The sequence below is a fragment of the Mustela nigripes genome, chromosome 6, assembly GCF_022355385.1.
Source record: "Mustela nigripes isolate SB6536 chromosome 6, MUSNIG.SB6536, whole genome shotgun sequence".
Lineage (NCBI taxonomy): Eukaryota > Metazoa > Chordata > Mammalia > Carnivora > Mustelidae > Mustela > Mustela nigripes.
Window position 1 is genome coordinate 35,824,252 of NC_081562.1, and position 21,610 is coordinate 35,845,861.

The 21,610-nt window shown below is 37.1% G+C and overlaps 1 protein-coding gene across 2 annotated transcripts in view; it reads right to left on the reverse strand.

Moving 5' to 3' along the window:
* Positions 1–8,335: 8,335 nt before the first annotated feature.
* TMTC2 (transmembrane O-mannosyltransferase targeting cadherins 2) overlaps positions 8,336–21,610 on the reverse strand; it is a 435,623-nt gene continuing 422,348 nt past the window's right edge. The window contains exon 11 of one of the 2 annotated variants that reach the window (XM_059402387.1): positions 8,336–8,798. In XM_059402387.1, the coding sequence (XP_059258370.1) occupies positions 8,619–8,798 (180 nt within the window). In that variant the 3' untranslated portion in view covers positions 8,336–8,618. The remainder of the gene's footprint in view (positions 8,799–21,610) is intronic. The other variant, XM_059402386.1, reaches the window with a different exon arrangement.

The window sequence follows — 21,610 nt, forward strand, 5'->3', positions numbered from 1 at the left end:
AATGTATTGAGATTATTAATTGGCTCTATGTAATTTAATAAGTTAATGTCTGCACAGTTAAAAACCTAGTTATTATTGTTAGAGTCATCATGGCCATTACTTTCTAAAGGAGATTAGAACAAAAGGCTACATGAAAATCACTTGTTTCCACTTCCCATGCATACATGCTCATCTCTCTCCTTCCTTGCCAATCTTGATTTTCTGGTCATAAATAATCTTTTACAATATACAAAAGAACTATCCAGATGCAAAATACTTCTATGAGATTTTTGGCATTTTTGAAAACAAATCAAACTGCTTGATTTCTTAGTACACAGTTTTGACAACTTCATTAGAGTCTCTAGCTGCTCCATGATATTACCAAGAGGAAGTTCTTAGAGGAGTTACTTCCTTTGCATCTTCTGAGACAGAAAAGGAAGAGACATGAGAGAAATCATTAGAAAACGTATTTCTAGAAGTCTTCAGCTATTACTCAAAACATAGAACTCTATTCTCTCCATCCGACTGGAGAATGCTGACAGCTTTGTCTTGAATGAGAGCAATTTCTGTCAAATCCAAACAATGCAGGAGAAATTTTCAATATATTTCAGATCAGAATAGAAAACCAGTTCTAGTCTAGTCTTCAACTGGCTGAACATTTTTTCAGCCTCTCCTGTGATTGTATTATAAACCATTCTCTTATTTGTAACATTTTCCCCCCTTGCAGTACAATGACAGATTATTGGGCAACCAAAAAGGACACAGTCTCAAACTGTTCTAAGTAGATCCTCTACCTCTATGACAAAAATTTAATTAGTTCCAGTGTCAATTAATAGTCAATTCCCCAAGTGCCTATCCTTTCTCTTTCCACCTTGACCTTCTCCTTTTAGGATCTCTAGCAACTTTTCCCTAGCACTGTTTCAGATACTATATTAACTCCTTAGATCCCTCTAAGTATTTATTAATGACCCCAACAAGTTGTCTCATATTTGCAACGTTTTATTGTAGCCAACAATTTTCTAGCTAAACAAAAGTTTCTCTGTCCGCTCTTTGGAAGTAGATGAATAACACAATAACATCAGAGAGCAGTTGTAAAAAGTTGAGGAAACATTTTGAAAAACTTAGAAGAAAAATGTCACAGAAATTTCAAGTTAATGGAACTTCAAATCCCAGCAGTGCTGCAGGGGGAAAAATCCATCTCAAAGTTCTACAAATAACAGCAGAAGGCCTATATGTGGTGAAGTGGCAGATGGAATGAAAGCCAATGCTAAGGCTTCTCTGATTACATCCTGCAGGAAGACCACCCAAAATGACACAGCAAGAAAGGTTCAAGTCCTGGTACATATGCATCTTTCTCTATTGCAAAACTCAGCAGAACAGAGTGAGTACACTGTTCTCATATGGCCATTTGAGCTTGTTCTCTCCTTCCAGCGTGTGGCAGGTCCAATGCTTAACCCAAGTTTTCTAGCAATACCCACGAGATTTAAATAGTAGGAAGAAAATTCTATAATACTGAAAATATGTAAATGAAGTGGAAACTCATATTCCAAAGGTACATACAAACGAATTGGAATCATTGTCATTCTTAAATTATCCCTACAAACCCAGTTTCCTCCCTTGTAATAGCAAAAAACAACCAAGACTTAGATGCATTTCCTTTCTTTGTACTAGAAATGTACAAACACTATGAGAAAATGCAGCCCTAAGATGAAAATATCAAATGCAAAGAGTTCTTGAAGCCCCAATTTCAACTTTTTATTAAAAGAGTTTTAAAAAATATATCAGGGTGATCATGAGCAAGTAATAGATAGAATTCTTTCATTTAGAGTGTTATTTTATGTTCTACTCAGCACCAGTGTGCCAGGCTGAAGAAACAGTGCCAAAAAGGAAAGGCATGGCCCCTGCTTTTACTGGTTTCAGAACAGAGGGCTTTCAGTCCAGGTCAAAACTTTACCTTGAGGTCAGAAGAGCAAGATGGTGGAGTCAGAGACTGAAATGACATCAGATCCCAGGAGATGAGCTAGATAGGTATCAAACCATTCTGAACAGGTACAAACTCAACAGGAGAGTGAAGAGAGGAGCAGCAATTCTAGGAACAGAAAATCAACCATTTTCTGGGAGGTAGGATGTGCAGAGAAGTGAATGCAAGGCGATATATGGGAAGAGAGACCATGGGGGAGAGGCTGGCTTCTGGCAAGCAATGGAGCAGTGGAGCACAAAATTGGAAATTTTAGAAGTCTGCTCCACTGAGGGACATCACTCCAGAGTCTAAACAGGGGGGTGGAGCCCTCGCAGAGTCAGTGTGTTCTCAGGTCCCACAGGGTCACAGAAAGATCGGTGGTGGCTGAGTGGGGCAGAGCTGCCAGGTTTCAGAGCAGGGAAGCTGGCTACAGAGATGGAGCCGAGGAGAGGGCTCTCAGCTGGGGTTACCTTAAACCGTGACCCAAGGCACAGTCAGGCCACTGTTCTTCGAACAGAAACCCCAACAAGCAGCAGATCCGGGGAGATTCACCTTTCTCCTCCGGGAGGAGCAGCTTGAGAGTGTGGGGCAGGAATCTGCTGGTTTTGGGGCCTTGCGCCAGAGACAGAAACGCTTGGTCACAGGCTGGGTGAGGTTGGAGTGTGGCCGGAGACTAGGGAGATGGGAAGGACTGTTTTTCTCTGAGGGCGCACTGAGGAGTGGGACCCTGAGCTCTCGGCTCCTCCGGGCCAGAGATCCGGAGGCCTCCATTTTCATTCCTGTCCTCCAAAGCTCTATGGAGAGTGTTAAGGGAACAAAAGCTCCCGAGAGCAAACTCCAGCCGATTACTCAGCCTGGCTCCCGGCAAGGGCTGTCCAATTCTGCCTCAGGCAAAAGACATTTGAGAATCCCTGCAACAGGCCCCTCCCCTGGAAGATTAGCAAGAACATCCAGCTGAGATCAAGTTCACTGATCAATGAGAACTGCAGAACTTCAGAGGCAGGGGAAAGCAACACATAGAATTCATGGATTTTCCCCATGATCCTTTAGTCTTTCAAAGTTAAATTTTTTCAAACTTTTTTTTCTAATTTTTCTTTCTTATTTTAACATTTTTTATTTTATCTTATCAACACCTTTTAAAAAATCTTTTCTAATTTTCATTGTTATAGTCATATTTTATCTCTTCATTGTATTTAACCTTATTTTTTGTATACATATAGATTTTTTTTTTCTTTAAAATTTTGGGATACAATTTCTTCCAATCAAAATATACCCTAAATCAGGATCTTGGCTTTGTTTTACTCTCCAGCCTGATCACATTCTTTCCTCTTTTCTTTCTTTTTTCAACCAATTTCTTATCAATTCCTTTTTTTAGAATCTTTTTAAACTTTCATCTTTACAATCATATTCCATTCATCGTGTTTACTCTTATTTTTGTGTATATATGTTTTTCTTTCTTTAAAATTTTGGGAGGTAGTTTTTTCTAATAGACCAAAATACACCCAAAATCAAGGCACAGAGAATCCCCCCTCAAAACCAATAAAAATAGACCCATACCCCATTATCTAATAGTAAAACTTACAAGTCTCAGTGACAAAGAGAAAATCCTGAAAGCAGCTCTGGACAAGATGTCTGTAACATAAAATGGTAGAAATATTAGATTGATAGCAGACTTATCCACAGAGATCTGGTAGGCCAGAAAGGCCTGGCACAATAGTCAGAGCCCTAAGTGAGAAAAATATGCAGCCAAGAATACTATATCCAGCTAGACTGTCATTGAAAATAGAAGGAGAGATAAAAAGCTTCCAGGACAAACAAAAGCTAAAAGAATTTGCAAACTTCAAACCAGCCCTATAGGAAATATTGAAAGGAGTCCTCTAAGTAAAGAGAGAGCCTAAAACTAGTAGACCAGAAAGGAACAGAGACAATCTATAGTAACAGTCATCTTATAGGCAATACAATGGCACTGAATTCCTACCTTTCAAGAGTTAACCTGAATGTAAATGGGCTAAATGCCCGTCAAAAGATACAGGGTATCAGAATGGACAAGAAAAATAGGACCCATCGATATGCTGTCTATAAGAAATTCCTTTAGACCCAAAGACACCTCCAGATTTAAAGTGAGGGGGTGGAAAACAATTTTCCATGCTAATGGACATCAAAAGAAAGATGGGGTGGCAATCCTTATATCAGATAAATTACATTTTAAGCCAAAGACCATAATAAGAGATGAGGAAGGACACTATATCATACTTAAAGGGTCTTCCAACAAGAAGATCTAACAATTTTAAATATCTATGCCCCTAACATGGGAGCAGCCAATTATTTAAACCAATTAACAATAATATCAACGAAACACATTGACAATACAACAATAGTAGGAGACTTATACAACCCCTGCTCACTGAAATGGACAGATCATCTAAGCAAAAGATGAACAAGGAAATAAAGGCTTTAAATGACACACAAGGCCAGATGGACATCACAGATATATTTAGAGCATTCCATCCCAAAACAACAGAACACACATTCTTCTCTAGTGCACTTGGAACATTCTCCAGAATAGATCATATCCTGGGTGACAAATCAGGTCTCAACCAGTACCAAAAAATTGGGATCATTCCCTGCATATTTTCAGACCACAATGCTCTGAAGCTAGAACTCAATCACAAGAGGAAAGTTGGAAGGAATTCAAATACATGGTGTATCATGTACAAATACAAATACAAAGAGTATCCTACTAAAGAATGAATGGGTCAACAAGAAAATTAAAGAAGAATTTTAAAAAATCATGGAAACAAATGAAAATGAAAATACAACTGTTCAAAATCTTTGGGACACAGCAAAGGCAGTCCTGAGAGGAAAGTATACAGCAATACAAGTCTTTCTCAAGAAACAAAAAAAGGTCTCGAGCACACAACCTAACCCTACACATAAAGGAGCTGGAGAAAGAACAAGAAAGAAAGCCTAAACCCAGCAGAAGAGAAATAATATCAGAGCAGAAATCAATGAAATAGAAACCAAAACCCACTCATGAGGGACCTGTCCTCACAAACTAATACTCCCCTTATCTTATAGCTAAATTTTATCTTTCTTTTTCTTTTACTTTTTTTAATATTTTATTTATTTATTTATTTGATTTATTTATTTGACAGAGAGAGATCACAAGTAGGCAGAGAGGCAGGCAGAGAAAGAGGAGGAAGCAGGATCCCTGCTAAGCAGAGAGCCTATGCAGGGCTCGATCCCAGGACCCTGGGATCATGACCTGAGCCAAAGGCAGAGGCTTTAACCCACTGAGCCACCCAGGCACCCCTTATATTTCTTTTTAAAGATTTTATTTGAAAGAGAGAGAATGTGCACATGCACCAGCAGGGGGAGGGACAGAGGGAAACAGACAAGTAGACACCCTGCTGACACATGGGGCTCAATCCCGAGACCCCGGGGATCATGACCTGAGCTGAAGTCAGGCACTTAACAACTGAGTCACCCAGGCACTCCCAATTTTATCGTTAATAAAGCTATCAGGCAGTATGTAATTATGTTACTATGCAATGACAATTTTAACAAGATGATCAAATTTTCTGCCAGTTTCTGCCAGTTTGCACCTTGTCTAGGACCCAAGGTTTTCTTGTAACTGATACCTGAATGTGCCATACCTAAGTCTCTCAACCGAACAGGGTTGTGCTTTCTTCTAGGATCATGACTAGAGAATCAGGGTCTTCTAAATATGACCATTTTAACTAAATGACCTATGAGGCAGAGAATGGGCTATGCTTGGGCTATTTCCTAACACTTTTCTACAGTTCATCAATAAAACAAAAAAATTTTGGAAAGCGGCAAATTGGATGTTACAGGCAACTCTTAATATTATTATAACCATTACATATTAATGATTATTGATAATTATATTTATTAATTTTATCGATATTAATTAATTAATATTAATATCATAACCATTACACATTAATGATTATTGATAATTGATAATTAATGATTATTGATATGTATATTGTTGATTATACATTATGTACATTATTGTACAGTATTGATTATACATTAGCCTTGATGTGTCTCTGTTTGACTCTCAATCTCTACCTTTTTCAAACTTTCTCCAATTTCTGTTAAAATCCATGACAGCGTTAAGTTTTGTTGCTATAGATTTTAAAAAAGGTTTACACGACACGTTTGTTATCAATGCTTTATTGTTGAAAACAAAATTGAAATTCTCTGGCACATAAAACAATTATTTCTACAAAAGGAAAGCCTACAAATCTTGATAATTTATACAAATAACAGTTTCTCAAAAAATAAAACTTTAATTTAGTAAACTTGTCTTGTGCTCTATATTTTTAGCACTGTCTGCAATAATCCACCATAAATCCCTGAGCGGAGACATTTTTTGACCGTGACCTTTAGTCCCCCCCAACCTCCCCCCACGTTGGTCAGTTACTAAGCCCAGCCCTGTAGTGAAAGGTGTCAGGGACATTTAGCTATTAAAGATCCATGCATTTTATGACACAGGCCCAATTATTAATGCTACTTGGGAACTGGGTCAAAATGAAGTGCCTCTACTGGTGCAATCACCGAACCTATTAAGAACCAAGTGTGTGAAAGGAAGAACATGAACAACAAAAAGACATAAAATGTTACGACTAGGAAGTCATCATAGGTCAATAACTATTTAAATAAATAAAAATGTTAGACATTGAATTTATCTCTATATCCTTATATTAAATTCCTTACTTATTTACTTACTTTTTTTTTAGCAATTGCCAATGCACTAGAAGATGAAAAATACACTTCAACCCACATTTTTGGTTTGACCACGGGTTTGCTGTTGTTAAATGTTAAATATCATTCTGAACACACAGTGATTTAGTTATAATTTAACTTTTGGCCCCTTCCATGAAATGTTTATGAAATAATATACACATTAGGAAGGCCTTTTTATTAATGCCATTAACAGACCTCTCTCACTACATCTGCCCTTCTTAAAAAAACACTAATGCCATAGGAACACTACTTTAAATTCTTTATCCCACTTTACTCAGATATGTAGGAAAACATTTAAAATATGGAGAAAACATAAGATGATGTATTATGTATGTCCAGCCTCCTTTTAGTGGGGACGCTGACCAATATTTACATGAAGTTTTTCCTCCTTTTTAAAGGAAAGGAGGAAAAGCTAATTTTCAGTTGCAAAGAACTGACTTAATGAATCAAGTTTTGTTTTGTTATTTTGCTATGGTAGAATAATAAATAAATAAATATGCAGGGTACTCTATAGCTACTTTCTCTATGAAGTTGATAGTGAACCCTTTTGCAAAGTTAATTTTTAGTAGCAAAGTTTCCAAGCCAAAAAAATGTTCGATAAATGTTTTTCTCTACTTCATTTTTACTTGTGTAATGATCACTGAAGTGGTTACTAATAAGTAAAGAAGTAAAATATCAGTATGCTAGTGAAATTAGCATTCAACTGTGAAAAAAAGCACTTGGCAGAAGACCTAGAAACACACGGGTTGATGGTATACTCTACTATCGCTTAAAATAGGTCATTTTTTGATGTCTTATAGGAAGAGCAAAACCAGTAAAAATTACTCCTTAAAAACAGCAGCATTGCTGTTTAGGAACCTATTAGAAAGGGATTAGCATTTTATACCAACTCTTTCTAAAATATAAAATCATTGGCAGCCATTATGATACACTTCTTTGCGCAGACTTGATTTTTTAAGTCAGTAACATCTGGGAAGCACATAGCACCTTCCCTTTTGTCTAACAGCTGCTGGTTAGTTATCCGAACTAGATCACTTTTAAGCTCTTTAGATGTAATCCTTATATAAGCATGTGCATTAACCAGGAAGAGCCATTTCAAAAGCCTTAGAATTAATACAATGAATTCTCCAAGGCAGTTTGCGGGAATATGTTGGTGACATTAAAATAAAAAATGCCTGCCGACACTTTTAAGGTCTCCCCAACCCGTCCTGCAACACCAGTGTGAAACGTAGTTAGCTCTGCTCAGAACATGAAAAGCAAATGCTGTCCAAAAGAAATGAAGACTGTGACATCCAAATCATAAAATGTTATGTGCAATAGTCAGGAAATAACTAGATTCTGACAGATCCTGATGTTCTTAAAAAAAAAAAAATTTTTTTCCCTAAGTTTCAGAAATTGATAAGCAGGCTGTCCGGAAGAGGGAAGACAGCAGCGTCAGGACAACTGGCCAGCTCACTGGGATTCACGCCACACTTGAATCATTCCCTATTAACACTTGATCTTAATAGCTTACCGGGGCTGAACAGACCCTCTGACTTCCTCTCACAGTGTTTAAGGAACAATATAATTTCTAAATTAGCTTTCAAGAATGAGCAAAATTTGTAACTTAGATTCCCTCCCCCTGCCCCGCCCTCCCCCACCCTCCCAATGCCATAAGATCCTGTTTTAAGTGCTCTGGTTTATAGTTTATGGGTAACAATTACATCCTTCAGGAGGTTTCCAATGTTCCCCTTTTTGGTGTTAATGGCTGTGCCAACAACGAAGTGAATACTGGCAGTGACCTCAGTGACCTCTGCCCCCGTCTTGAAGTCCATACTAGCTCTTGTCATAGCACTGCTGGGAAGTTCTGTTCATTCTTGAAGCCAGCTTCCTAATATGGAGGAGGGCGAGGTACTGCCCTCCAGTGTCAAGTCTTGGAAGTCTTTAAACCTTGCTTCTCCATGATATTCCACAGTTTGCGGAGATTGGACTGCGTGATGACGTCATCTGGCTTGAGCTGCAGCGCCCGCAGGTAGTTGGCCTCAGCCTTTTGCAGCCGGCCATTGAGATGGAGAATAGCCCCCAGGTTCATCAGAGCTGCCGGATACTGGAACCAGAGAGAGGGAGGAAAATGATTAAGAGTCTTGTTTCAAGCTTTCCTTCATGGAAGACAAAAATCTTCATCCACTTATGCAAATGATTCCCTTATGTCTGGAGGCATTTTATGGAAGCAATTTAACAATTTATACAAATAGACCAAGATAACTAGGAAGAAAAAAAAAAGTTTTCAAACAGCTGGTGTACTTTGTGCTTTAAACAGGGCAGGCAGCTTGAAAAATATTCTTCTTTAATGAGAAAGCGCAGGTTACATATGAAAACCTAGTAACCTAGTCAGACTGTACTTTCCTGAGAAAAAAGGTTAAAGTCCTACATTCTCAGATAAAACTGCGCTTTCTTTTTTCAACTCAAAGCCAAGAAATATTAAGTTGGAAAACTTGATAAATCTACATCTACCCACTCTTTGTTTCCTCTCCTTAGCAATATCCCAGGCCACTTAGGCAAACATAAGTAAATAAGTTAAAAATTTGTAAAATCTTACTGATGTTTTCAGGGTAAAAACCCTGGAAAAAAATTCAAATGTAACCACTAACATCCTTTCCAAATCTAAGCCAAGTAGTTTAATGAGACAAAGATCTCCTTGTGAAGTCAATCTTTCAAACTTCTAATGGTGAATGTTTATTATAAATACAGCAAAATAACAACATACCAAACAGATATAATATAGTACATAAAAATATAACTTCTGTAAGAAAAGTTTTATATTATTTGCTTAAAAGTAGTTGTGATTCTCCAACACAAAATTTTTTGTAATGTGTGATATTTGCAATACAAGACTATCATATGAAAGGCCGAGTTAAAAAAAAATGTCTCTATATATGAGTTATATACCATTAACTTAACACAATGGTCTCCATCCCCCAATTCTCATTCATTAACAACAAAAAAGTCCTTCCCAAAAGAAAAAATACTTTGCTTCCTATCTACAAATAAAGGCTGTTCTGCTCTTGTCTTATTGCTGGAACTTTCTGGCTAACAGAGCAGCTAATATTTTGGCACTTACACAAATGCATATTTCAAATATCAGATAAAACTAAAAATGTTTATGCTAAGATTGTGCTTTCATTTTACAGATGGTGTCAACTATTAATTGTCCTGACAACTCTGTGATGCAGTGTAAAATAATTCACAATTATTTTTGCAATTCAGTATTTTCACAAAATGTGTGCATTTTTCACCTAAATTCAAGTGAGTCCACTCTTTACTGTGAAAACAATTATTTCTGAAAAAAAAACCAATGCTGGGGGCAGGGCTGAATAGCTCAGAATAAACCAACTGGAAAGAGATGATCAGATATGGATTTTAAGAGGTCTGGATTTGAATTCTTGCTCAACCACCGACTGTGATCTTGGTGAGGTCCGCTATCATATTTTTCCTCCTTTTATTCTGCTTGAGGTGTACAGCACATGCATATTTATGATTTTTATGCTGTTATACATACTTTACAATTTTTATTTCAACGGCAACATAATGTCTCTGGATATATAGCAAAATTCTCTCAAGTCCTCAACTACAGGGCATTATTTTCAAACTTTTCTACATCCTTTTTTTCTTTTCCAAAAATAATATTGCAAATATAAGCTATGACTGACCTTCAGAAATCTTTTTTGGTCAGAATGACTCCATACTTATCAAGGAAAATACAGATGGTCAATTTCTAATTTTAAGTCCCAGTCCAAACAAACACAGCTCTAAATTACATGTACAATGAAGCTCCACCCTGGGAACCCAAAATAATACCACCTACTCGATCTTCCCAAAAGAACTTTGTTATCATTCTGCCTGTTATTATCTTGACTTTCTTGATGCCTAGACACATTTCTCAATTATGTTGCCTCACAGAGCTTAGCACAACTATCAGTAAACAGATACTACACTAATGGCAAAGTGTGTTCACAGTCTGAATTACTAGAGATGCTAGGTAGATAAAATGCTTAGACTTCCGCTATCCTGAGTGGGAGGAGAGGATATGGGGAGGGAGGACTCCAGTTGGAGACCATTCCTGGCTAACCAGAAATAGAAGGGACCCAGGGACGGGGGCTGAGAGAAGCCAGATGGCTCTGTGGGGTAGTCATTATTTCTTGAATCACTTTTGTTATCGAAGTATCCGTGCCTCACTATAACTACAATTCAAGGGATTATTAAAAACACTCAAGAGTCACAGAGTCACAATGCCTAGCTTCCAGTACCAGCTCTGCCCCAGTACCGTGTGCATTCAGACAAGTTGAGTGATCACTCGAGACCTCAGTTTCTTCCAGAAACGGGATGATAACAGTACTCACTTTGCAGAATTGTTGCTGAGATTACATGAGAATATAATATTATGGGCTTTTCCCTCTTCTCCTCTGTCTCCCTATCATCTCAAAAACACAAAGTAGAAACTCCTGCCAGTGACCACGGAAAGCCAATGCTGTGGATCTGTGGCCTGGCTCTACCACCCTTCCAAGCTCCGTGGCCTTTCTCAGGCTAAAGTTGGAAGGGAGAGATGTAAATACACGTGGTGAAGAAGGCCCAACCACAGAAACAGGCCTTACTATTGTTACTAACTGACATCCCGGGTTCTTCTGTCCCTGGAACACTTTGAAGACACCCCCCTACCATCAAATGATGAAAAGGGAAAGCTGAATATCATTCTAGAAAAAGCACAATTAGGAAGTTTGTCATCAAAATGAGTTCTGAATGTGAATTATAATAGCATTTTTCGAATAACTTCAATTTTGCATTATCCACCCTAGCATGTTATTCATTAAAAAAAAATAATAAATTGACATTAGGAAGTTAAACAGAGCCCATAAAAGTTTACATAAACTCACTGTGCTCCTTAAAGAGTAAAAATCCAAGTAAACTAGGGCGCCTTGGTGGTTCAGTGGGTTAAGCCACTGCCTTTGGCTCAGGTCATGATCTCAGGGTCCTGGGATCGAGTCCCACATCGGGCTCTCTGCTCGGCAGGGAGCCTGCTTCCTCCTCTCTCTCTCTCTCAGCCTCCCTCTCTGCCTACTTGTGTGATCTCTCTCTGTCAAATAAATAAACTAAAAAAAAAATCTTAAAAAAAAATCCAAGTAAACTAAAAATGTATACATTTAAGAACATAATATTTCTAAGCAGCTAGTGATTTCTATGTTTAGGTAATAACATGTTGGTCTGAATATATCTATCTTACTAGAATAAAAAAGATTTTTATTTTAAAAACCTACAAACACCTATCATTATGCAATGCTTTTAAAAATATCACTATAGGGACACCTGAGTGGCTCAGTCAGTTAAGCATCTGCCTTCGGATCCAGTCCTGATCTCAGAGTCCTGAGACTAAGCGCCGCATGGGGATCCCTGCTTGTCAGGGAGCCTACTTCTCCCTCTGCCTGCTGCTTGCCCTGCTTGTGTTCTCTTTCTCTCTGACAAATAAATAAACAAATAAAATCTTAAAAAAATAAAATGAAACATCACGATAGCTTCTTGCTTGAGTGAGTGGAAACTGAGGGAAACTGCATGTGTGCCCAAACGTGATCCAAGTAACAGGTTCCACTGCCTTAGATAACAGCTTGGAAGTGTCAACAGTAATTTTGACATAAACAGTTTCATGTGTTAAAAATTTACAAATAAAACTAGATATAGGTTACTTTTTGTTATATGGTTGTTTTCTTTATTCGAAGACAAGGCATTCCAGCAGTGACCAGCAGTAGCTTACTGGATGCCCAAGGGACTGAATGCCTGTAGGTCTTCTGGTCTTGCCTCTAGTTCAGGGAGAAGCCTCAGCATCCCCTGGGAGTTTGGCAGAAATGCAGATTTCAGGTATCAACTAGCAAATCAGAATCTAAACTTTAAAAAGTTCCCCAGGTGTTTTGTATATTCATCACACTCTGAGAAGCAGTGTTGTAGAGGTTATTTCCTGATCTTAAGTCATGTTACTGTCCAACTTATGAGTTTCATATGGGAGAATGAAGTCACTTACAGAACAAAAAATATCAGATCAAATGTCTTTTCTTCCATGAAGTGAATTCTTTTGGTCATGCCATTATTTAAAGTAGTAAATGTTAAAGTGAAACTTTATTAACAGAAGCTGTAAGTGACTAAATAGTAATAGACAGGAGGGGGCATAAAAAGCCTCTTGATAACCAAATAGGAGCATGTATAAGTTTGTGAACAGAATTAAAGACTCTGTAGCCACATAACTGAAAGGCAAGAGGTCCAGGTGACTGACTGATGACACACTGGTGTCGTTTCTCTCTGCCTGCTGTGACTCATGGGCTGAGGAACAGAAATCCAACACAATGGCTGATGTCTTCCCTCACACACATCTTTTATTAAAGACAGCTGATGAAATTTTCAGCATGTTAACAAAGACAGTCAGCAGCTTGCAACCCAGTAAAATGGAGCTTGTGGTTCCGTACAACAAATGATACTGCCTCCCACTTCACAGACTAGAAAGGAGAACCAGACCTTCCTTATTTCCTTGAAAAGGACAGATGCTTTACATCAAAAGGGCTGACTGGTAGCCATACCCAGGCAGCAGATGACGGCTTTTTCAAGTCTCTGGGGAATTATGACTTTGTGGTTACTTGACTGTGGTCTTTGGCTTATTTCTCCAACATTAGAGGAAATAAGCAAAATTCAAGTAATAGGTGTATAATGGGGTGGGGTAGAGCAAAGGCAAGATTATGCAGGTCTGATTCTAGTCTAACACCTCCCAAGGAATTCAGGTGAGCTCATAAGCTATCCCAAGCACATGGGATTAGAAAACAAAGTTATTTTCCTGAACTTTACCTATTAAGTAGTCTTGGAGACATATCTATGGAGGAAGAATAGTAAAAACCATATGGGCAATTAGGATTGGACACTCATATTTCCACTGAGAACAGGACTAAAAAGTAGAACTTTTGAAGAGAGAATTTGGGTAGAACTTAAAAAATGGAAAAGAGCTTAGTTGAGATGGTCTGATGAGGCAGGAGTTGGAAATCTATACTACAATTGGGTCTTCTTTTTTTTTTTTTTTAAAGATTTTATTTATTTATTTGACAGACAGAAATCACAATTAGGTAGAGAGGCAGGGGGGTGGAGGGAATCAGACTCCCCACTGAGCAGAGAGCCTGATGCGGGGCTTGACCCAGGACCCTGGGATCATGACTTGAGCCAAAGGCAAAGGCTTTAACCCACTGAGCCACCCAGGCACCCCAACAATTGGGTCTTCTTATCCCATTAGTGCCTGTGAACCACTTCCCTTTGGCGAGGGTAAATCAATAGGCAACAGAAGCTTTGAGAAAGATGAAGATAGAAATATTGACCCATATTTCTAATTTTATAAATCTGCTTATTCCATTTAGAGTGTTGCTGAATTCATCCATATAGTCGTGTATTTACTGTTGTATGAACTAGATAACTTTTGAGGAGGAATTTCTGAGGTTAGCCTTATCCAGCTACTAATTAATACACTAAATTTGGGGGATGTTTTCAAGATAACCACCTTTAACTTCTGAATATAATTTGCAAACTTAAATGATTTTTCCAAGCTGTTCCTAATGGATTCTCTTTTTCAAACAGTTACTAGCTTAACGAAGGCTACATACTATCATTCAACTGTATTCACTCAGTTGAAATTGCTTACCCAACTGAATTTATTGACACAGGAACTGTACTACGATGCTTAAAAAGTAATGGTATAACTTAAAAAAAAAAAACATATTCAAGAAAAAGAGTATTTACACATAAATTTAAAGGATTTCTATTTATTGAGCCTTGTATAGGTAGATATTTAGTAAGTAATTACTGAATTAAAGATTATCAGTCAGGCTTATGAAGAAAAAGTATCAAAGTTTTGATAACTTATTCCCACTCTGCTCCAATATCATTCCTCCTCCTCTGTCTCACGGGCATGCTTAACAGTCAATGCCAAACTAGAAACCTGAATAAATTATCCTTGATTTCTTGCTTTTCTTTATATACACATATATACGTACATCCAATTGTTAAATCTTGACTTTACCCAATCATCTCCCTTCAATTTGTCTTCTAATTCTTCTTGGTCCCTCTCTCCCTACTTGTTTTAAGCCCTAATCACCATTTCTTGAATTATTTAAGTAAAATTATTTTGAGAAAGAAGAATAACAAGTGAATGGGTAGTTGAACAGATTAACAGGTGACAGATTAAATTAATGAATGAACACATGAGTAAAACCATGTGCAGGGTTTTTACTATAAATATTATAGGTATACAAACAAAAGCTTCAGAGAGTACAAGAAAGGTGGTACTTGCCTAACAAATGAAGCTTCATAAAGACAACATAAACCCTCAAATATCTCTTGCTATCATACTACTGAACTCACCCCCATTCTCTCAAGAAAACCACCATTCTTGAAGTTGATTATCATTCCAATACATTTCACGCTTTTATTTTTTTGTACCCATAATAAGCGGACAATCTTCTATAAGTTTTGATTTCATAAATTTGTCATCATCCATCATGAGATGTCATCCCACCAAGAACACATAAGAAACCTGGATTTTTTGCTCATCATTTTGTTTTTCAGATTTATCCATGTTGATATATGTAAGGTTCAGATCATTCATTCCATTGAATGACTACCCTTCTCTTAAGGATGAACTTAGAAATTCTTTAAAAGAAGAAGAATATGCCATCCATATTCTTGTGGCTATCTCTATACATACTTAATGGGAGAGTTTTGAAGATTGGACCTGCTGGATCACAGAAGATCTGCAACTTTGGCAGATGTTACCAAGTTCTTCTTCAGTGTGGTTGTTAACAAATGCGTAAGCATCAACATGTAACAGGCGTTCCTTTATTCCGTCATCCTTAATGATACTTGACATTGTCTGACCCTTTAATTTTTGCAAATTTAAAATGGTAAAGTAGTATCTTATTCTGTGTTTGACTTCTTTTCCCTGATTACTTCAAAAGCCAATAACATTTTTGTGTTTATTAGCTTTTCCCTTTTTTTTTTTTTCAGTGGTCCACCTGTTCTTTAACAATTAGACGGAATTTACCCAGGCTGAAGTTTTAAATGGATTCTCACTGTTTTTCAAATAGTTAGTGAATAACTTAACAAAGGCTTCCTTCTATCATTCAGCGGTAGCCATACAGTTGAAATTGCTTACCCAATTGAATTTCCTGGAGCAGTATGGGCTGGCACCTACACGGTGGTATTTGAAAATAAGGGAATTACACAGAGCTCCCACCACCTCAAAACAGCCCCAGATAGGACTGGTCTAGTGTTTTGCTGGTCAGTCACTTTCTTAAGATGGACAATCGGATAAGCGCTGTTTCTAAGATGAAAAATCTGTTATGCACAAATGGAAAATCCTCGATAGAGGTGCACTTTCAATGTGGGTGGGAAGAGGACAGAAATCTGGGCAGTAGAGAAGAGCCACAGGATCCACAATGATGTCTCGTAGCAATGCTGGGGAATCTTGGACGACGACATGTGGGTGAAGGCAGGCAGCTCCTAGTTAGCCCCACACAGAACTGACTTTTCTTTATGGCCTCTTTCTCTGTCTTTATGTTCTTGCTGGCTTCCTTATTAGTTATTTTTCTTAGGGACAAGAAAATTTAAAGCAAACAGTATGCTTCGTATTCTCCCTCTCTTTATTACCCTCCATTTTTAATGCCACTGTCTCCTATAGATCATCTGTTCCTAAATTCTGTCAGTCTCCTTTTGTCCTTCCATCTTCAATTCTTGCTTTGCCCCAGTCTATCTCCCACTAGACCATTTGTCTTTTTTAAACACAAGTGGGGTTTCAGAGGGTCAACCTGTGCCTACAGCAAAGAATTCACACTCTTCAGCTCAGTGCTAAGAAACCGATTACTACATGGCACCCAAAAGAAGCCCTCAATATACCCACTGAGTGAGCCATGTGAAACATCTATTTCTGCCATGTGCAATTTTGAGCATCATTTTTTTTTTTATCAGACTGCTTCTCTGACAAAGCCCTTCTTCCATTTTCTTTCCGGCCAACTTCTCATTAAAAAAAAAAAATAAAAGAGTTTAACAATATCTTATTCATACCTTACTTCTCTATGTTCCCATAGTACTGTCTACATATATTAATTGCAACACTTACTACAGTGAACTATATCTACTTGTTAAAAGCATCTGTCTTCTTTGCTGGAGAGTGAAACAGACAGTGAATTTATTTTAACTGTCTTTATAATGCTAGTGCCAGGCTCTGGCATATGAAAGAAATTCTCAATGAATGCTTGCTGAAAGAAGAAAAAAATATTTGATTTAGCAGAAAGAGCTGACCTAGAAGAGGTGAATTCTAGCCTGATCTCAAAGTAACTTAATAAACATTTATTAAGCTCCTACTATATGTCAAGGTTGCTGTCAGACACTCTAGAAAAGTGCCAAACAAGAACAGTATTTTTTTAGTCTGTATACAGTCTTAGCTAACTTTAACTGCACATTTGGCATTTATCACAAACCGTTTATGCCCCTCAAATTTATGAGATCCGTGTAACTGTTATCCATTTATTGTTCTAAGTATTGTTCTAAGCACTACAGGAGACTTCACAGATGGATTCACTGCCCTCGAGATGTTTATAGTCCAGAGCACGGATACAAATTTTTCTTCTACAGAGAGGAATCAGAGATGTCTAGAAGGGTGAGCTGTGGAGGAGAGAGAGGGGAGATTACTTCCTTATGGCTCTGAGGCTATTAGACAAGACGAATTGTCAGGTTGCTTCTAGTCTTTGATTCTTCCAAAACTTTTGAAATTGGTTGTCACGTCAAAATCAACTTGTTACTTTTTAGAAGTGTTTTCAGCGAACTGCTAAGAACAGAGCCAACAATGGACAGAAGCCCTAACAGAGAAGAGTCTGTATTTCTATTAGTTCGGAGATTAAGATGTCAACAGTGAGAGCCATGCTGTAACCTTTTTGAGACCAAATCAAAATAGGCCCAAAAAAATCATATTAAAGAATGAAATACTGATACAGTAAACTAAAAGATCTGCTACAAAATTCTGTGATAAGACAAAAAACCACATGTACTGCTATAGTCTTAGTTCAGAAATGACAGTTCTTTGTGGTCATAGTTTGACTACAATCATATTTTGAATAAAGTATCTCTGCAAAAAGATTTACCAAACTGTACCCATAGCAAGGGAAAACAACATGGGGGACTTATCAATGGCAAGGCAAACTCTGACAGATAATAGAAATGATTCATTGTGATTCTCAGTTTCAACACAGTATTTGCGTTTTTGAAATAGCTTTGAATAAAATAAAAGAGGTACAGGTGACAAGCAAGACACAACGCTGTATTAAGGGAATAGTTTCAGTATCTCAGTGACACATTTTATCCTGTGTGCTCAATCCTTCTCTCCTACATCTGCCCCATCCCAGCGGGTGTTGCAAGAATGTTCATTTAACTTTTATGATGGGTGTGATTGCCACAATGTGGAGTGCTATTCATTTCTATGGCAATCAAAATGCCAAAAGCTGTGGTTTGGGGGATAGCAAACAGTGATTGTAACAGAGTCATTTCAAAGGTGGTAGTTACTGCTAACAGAATTTAAAGTGCACATACTAAATTAAGACTGTAACTCAGAAATTATTCTTCACTGGAGATTATTCTGTTTCAAAGACAGGTTTTCCTGATGGCCTTAATTTCCTAAGAACATCTCTTACATGATCCAAATGGGAAGCTTGGATTTCAGGCCACCTAAGTGTCACTCATGGCTTTTATAAAAGGCAATCAGTACGCTATTTATCTTGATTGGCGATAAGCACGTAGCTCATCATTTGAAGTAAAACTATAAATAAAAGTTCTACGTAAGTGAGAAAACATATGACTTAAACTACATGCAGATTAGAAGAACGAAAATAAGTAGAATTTATGAAGGTTAAAAACCTTAAAGGAATGAAATCTGGAAAAGAATCTGCACCACAGGCAAAATCTATCTGAAAAACATCAAGAGCTGTCTTTGCTCTTACAAATGCGGATATCTGCTACGAAAACCTACAACATCTTTTTTTCCTTTTCTTTGAACCAAATTCCTTGTCTGTTTCCAAATGTGATTTAAGCAACATAATTCACTCTACACTTGATTTGCTTCTTTTTGGTATGAAGGGGAGGGAAGAACACGTGCATGCTTTCTCAATCATAATGGTATTACGCAGAAGGATTTCCAGCTGTGTGGGCCATCCACATGCGTATGTGTGAAGCGTGAGTTTGAATATATCTAATAAAATGATGCTCATTCCAAGGAGTTGAAACATGTCCCTGGGGTAATTATGTTGTTATTAAAATGTATCTCAGAGATACGCTGGAAGTTGAGATTTGAGTTTACAATACTTAAGAACTTAATTGTCATGGGAGAGAAAGGACGAGAAAAACATTTTTTCTTTTTTTCCTTTTTTCTTTTTTTGGAGGGACTGGCTTTTTTGCCACGCAAATGGATCATCTGATTTTTTTTTCATCCGATTTAAAAAAAAAAAAACTACAATGCAGCAAGAGCTATAGACATACTACATTGGGTGTTGAGTTTAAGATGTTGATGGGCACCGGGTGTTACATGCAACTGATGAATTACTGAACTCTACATCTGAAACTAATGATGTTCTGTATGTTAGCTAATTGAATTTAAATACAAAGGAGGAACATACTACCTTGACAAAATCCAAGTTACAGCTGGGGTAAAGATTCAACAGATGCCATGACAATCAAATTCAGGAAAATGTTTTTAACCTATGTGTGTATCACTTCTCCAACTGATTTCTATGTTTGTCAATCAATAGATGTGATCAGATGGAAGTCAACTGAGAGATTCCCCTTTGCATATTGTTGAAATGACAAATTCCTGAATAGGTCTTATTGAAAATAATCATTTAAAAAAAAACATGGAAATGAGCACGTCAGAGACCTCAAAACAGTAGATTAAAATGAAATCTAGAGCAGGCATACATGCTTAAAAGATGAGTAAGACATTTTTTTCCTTTGACAAAGCAGATAAGCAGGATTCATTCAAGGATGACAGTTTCATTCAGATCAATCACATTTCAACATGACATTAGAAGGGAGCAACTGTCCACCCACAGAATGAATATGAAGAAATCTGTTTCACAAAGAGAATTGACCATAAACTTCACACACACAACAAGTGGAAAGTTTTTTTAACACTCTCAGTTAGGATGACCAGATCAAACATAACAAGCAGGGGTAAAGCAATCCCTACAGAAACTATAAATCTTTCCAGGGACTAAAAATAAAATGTAAACACACTAGCTGATGCCTGGTATTCTATTTTGCACTTTTATAGGACCAAGACTTTGTTGATACATGCTTGGAAAAATAGTGATGCAAGGTGTTCACACATCATTTCAAAAAATATTCCATCAGGACACCAATCAAGGTGAAACCATGCTGACTCCAAGCCAATACACTTGCCAAAGTGTCACACTTGCTGAAAATGTAAAAATAAACATGGCTTGTGTGTATCTAAATTCATGGCAAATCAAGACACGTTGAGTGGCAGAACTTCTGCCTCTCACACAGTATAACCTCACATAGTACCCTCAAGATCCCCATATTCAATCACAAATTTTGCCTTTATTTTTGAAATGTTCATACCCAAAATTGCTACATTCAGACTATATCAATCATCTAATTTCAAGCCATACAGTTAGCACATTTTTATATCTTCAAGATGGTTTTAAAGGTGGGCTTGATGACATTTTTTTGCATAATAGCTTCCTAAATTGTATATGATATGATTTTGTATTGCCTTTACCTACTCTACCAATGTCTTATCTTTTCTCTGAGAAACTCTATTTTTTAAAATGCTACACCCTTACTTTCCTGCCTCCCTTCCTTGGTCTATTCAGTTAATATAAAACAAAGAACCAAGCAAATAACAAGCAGTCAATAAAGCAATCACACAGATCCAGAGTCCAACCAATTGCTGGCCTCAGATATATTTACTGGATATTTATTTATTCTTATGCCACAAATAATAACCCAAATGAGACTTGAAGAAGAACAAGATAAAATATTTTGAACCCAATGACTGATACTCATATGCTAACTCTGATTTCTTTTAGACTTATCTTCCATACTGAGCTAGGGAACCAAAATGATTATGTGATACATGCCAACTATATTTATAAAAATCACACAGTAATACATTTTTACCTCCTCAAAAAAAAAAAAAACCATCATTTTGCACTGGTAATACAACAACCTTGAATAGTGATCTGATATTTAACTACAGAAGAACTTAGCCACATATCTCTTCTACCAAGGATTCATGTTGAACAAGTAAAACATAAAGGTCTTTTCTAGAAGTACAAGAAAGGCACAGCTTTTTAATTCTTCCATATAAGAAACCAGAAGCAAGATCTTTTTCTGTTATTACATGTTAGTTATTCTTAAAACAAATTATCTTATTAATACTTAGCTAACTAATTAAGTTGTAAGCCATTTATCTCATAAATGTTTAATGTCCATTACATATAGTAATTAAATCCAATTTCAGTATCTTGAAATGGCTCACAGAAATTAAGCTATGCTCTAATGCCTATAATTTAACACTTTTATTTACTTCAGTCAAAGACAGAAGTTGAAGAACTTTGTTAACTTCTTTGGTTCATCTGAGAGAAGTAGGAATGAAATGGTAATTGTAAAGTCAATATTCTTAGGAAATTGAGTCCAGGATGCTATGGAATATGATCATTCATAGCGGCCATGTGGAAAATCAGCCTCCAACAGAGCAGCAGGAGTACCTTTGGCTGATCTATAGGTCTGTTTAATTCCAGAACCTGGGGAACAATGGGAAGCCAGAAAGTATGTATG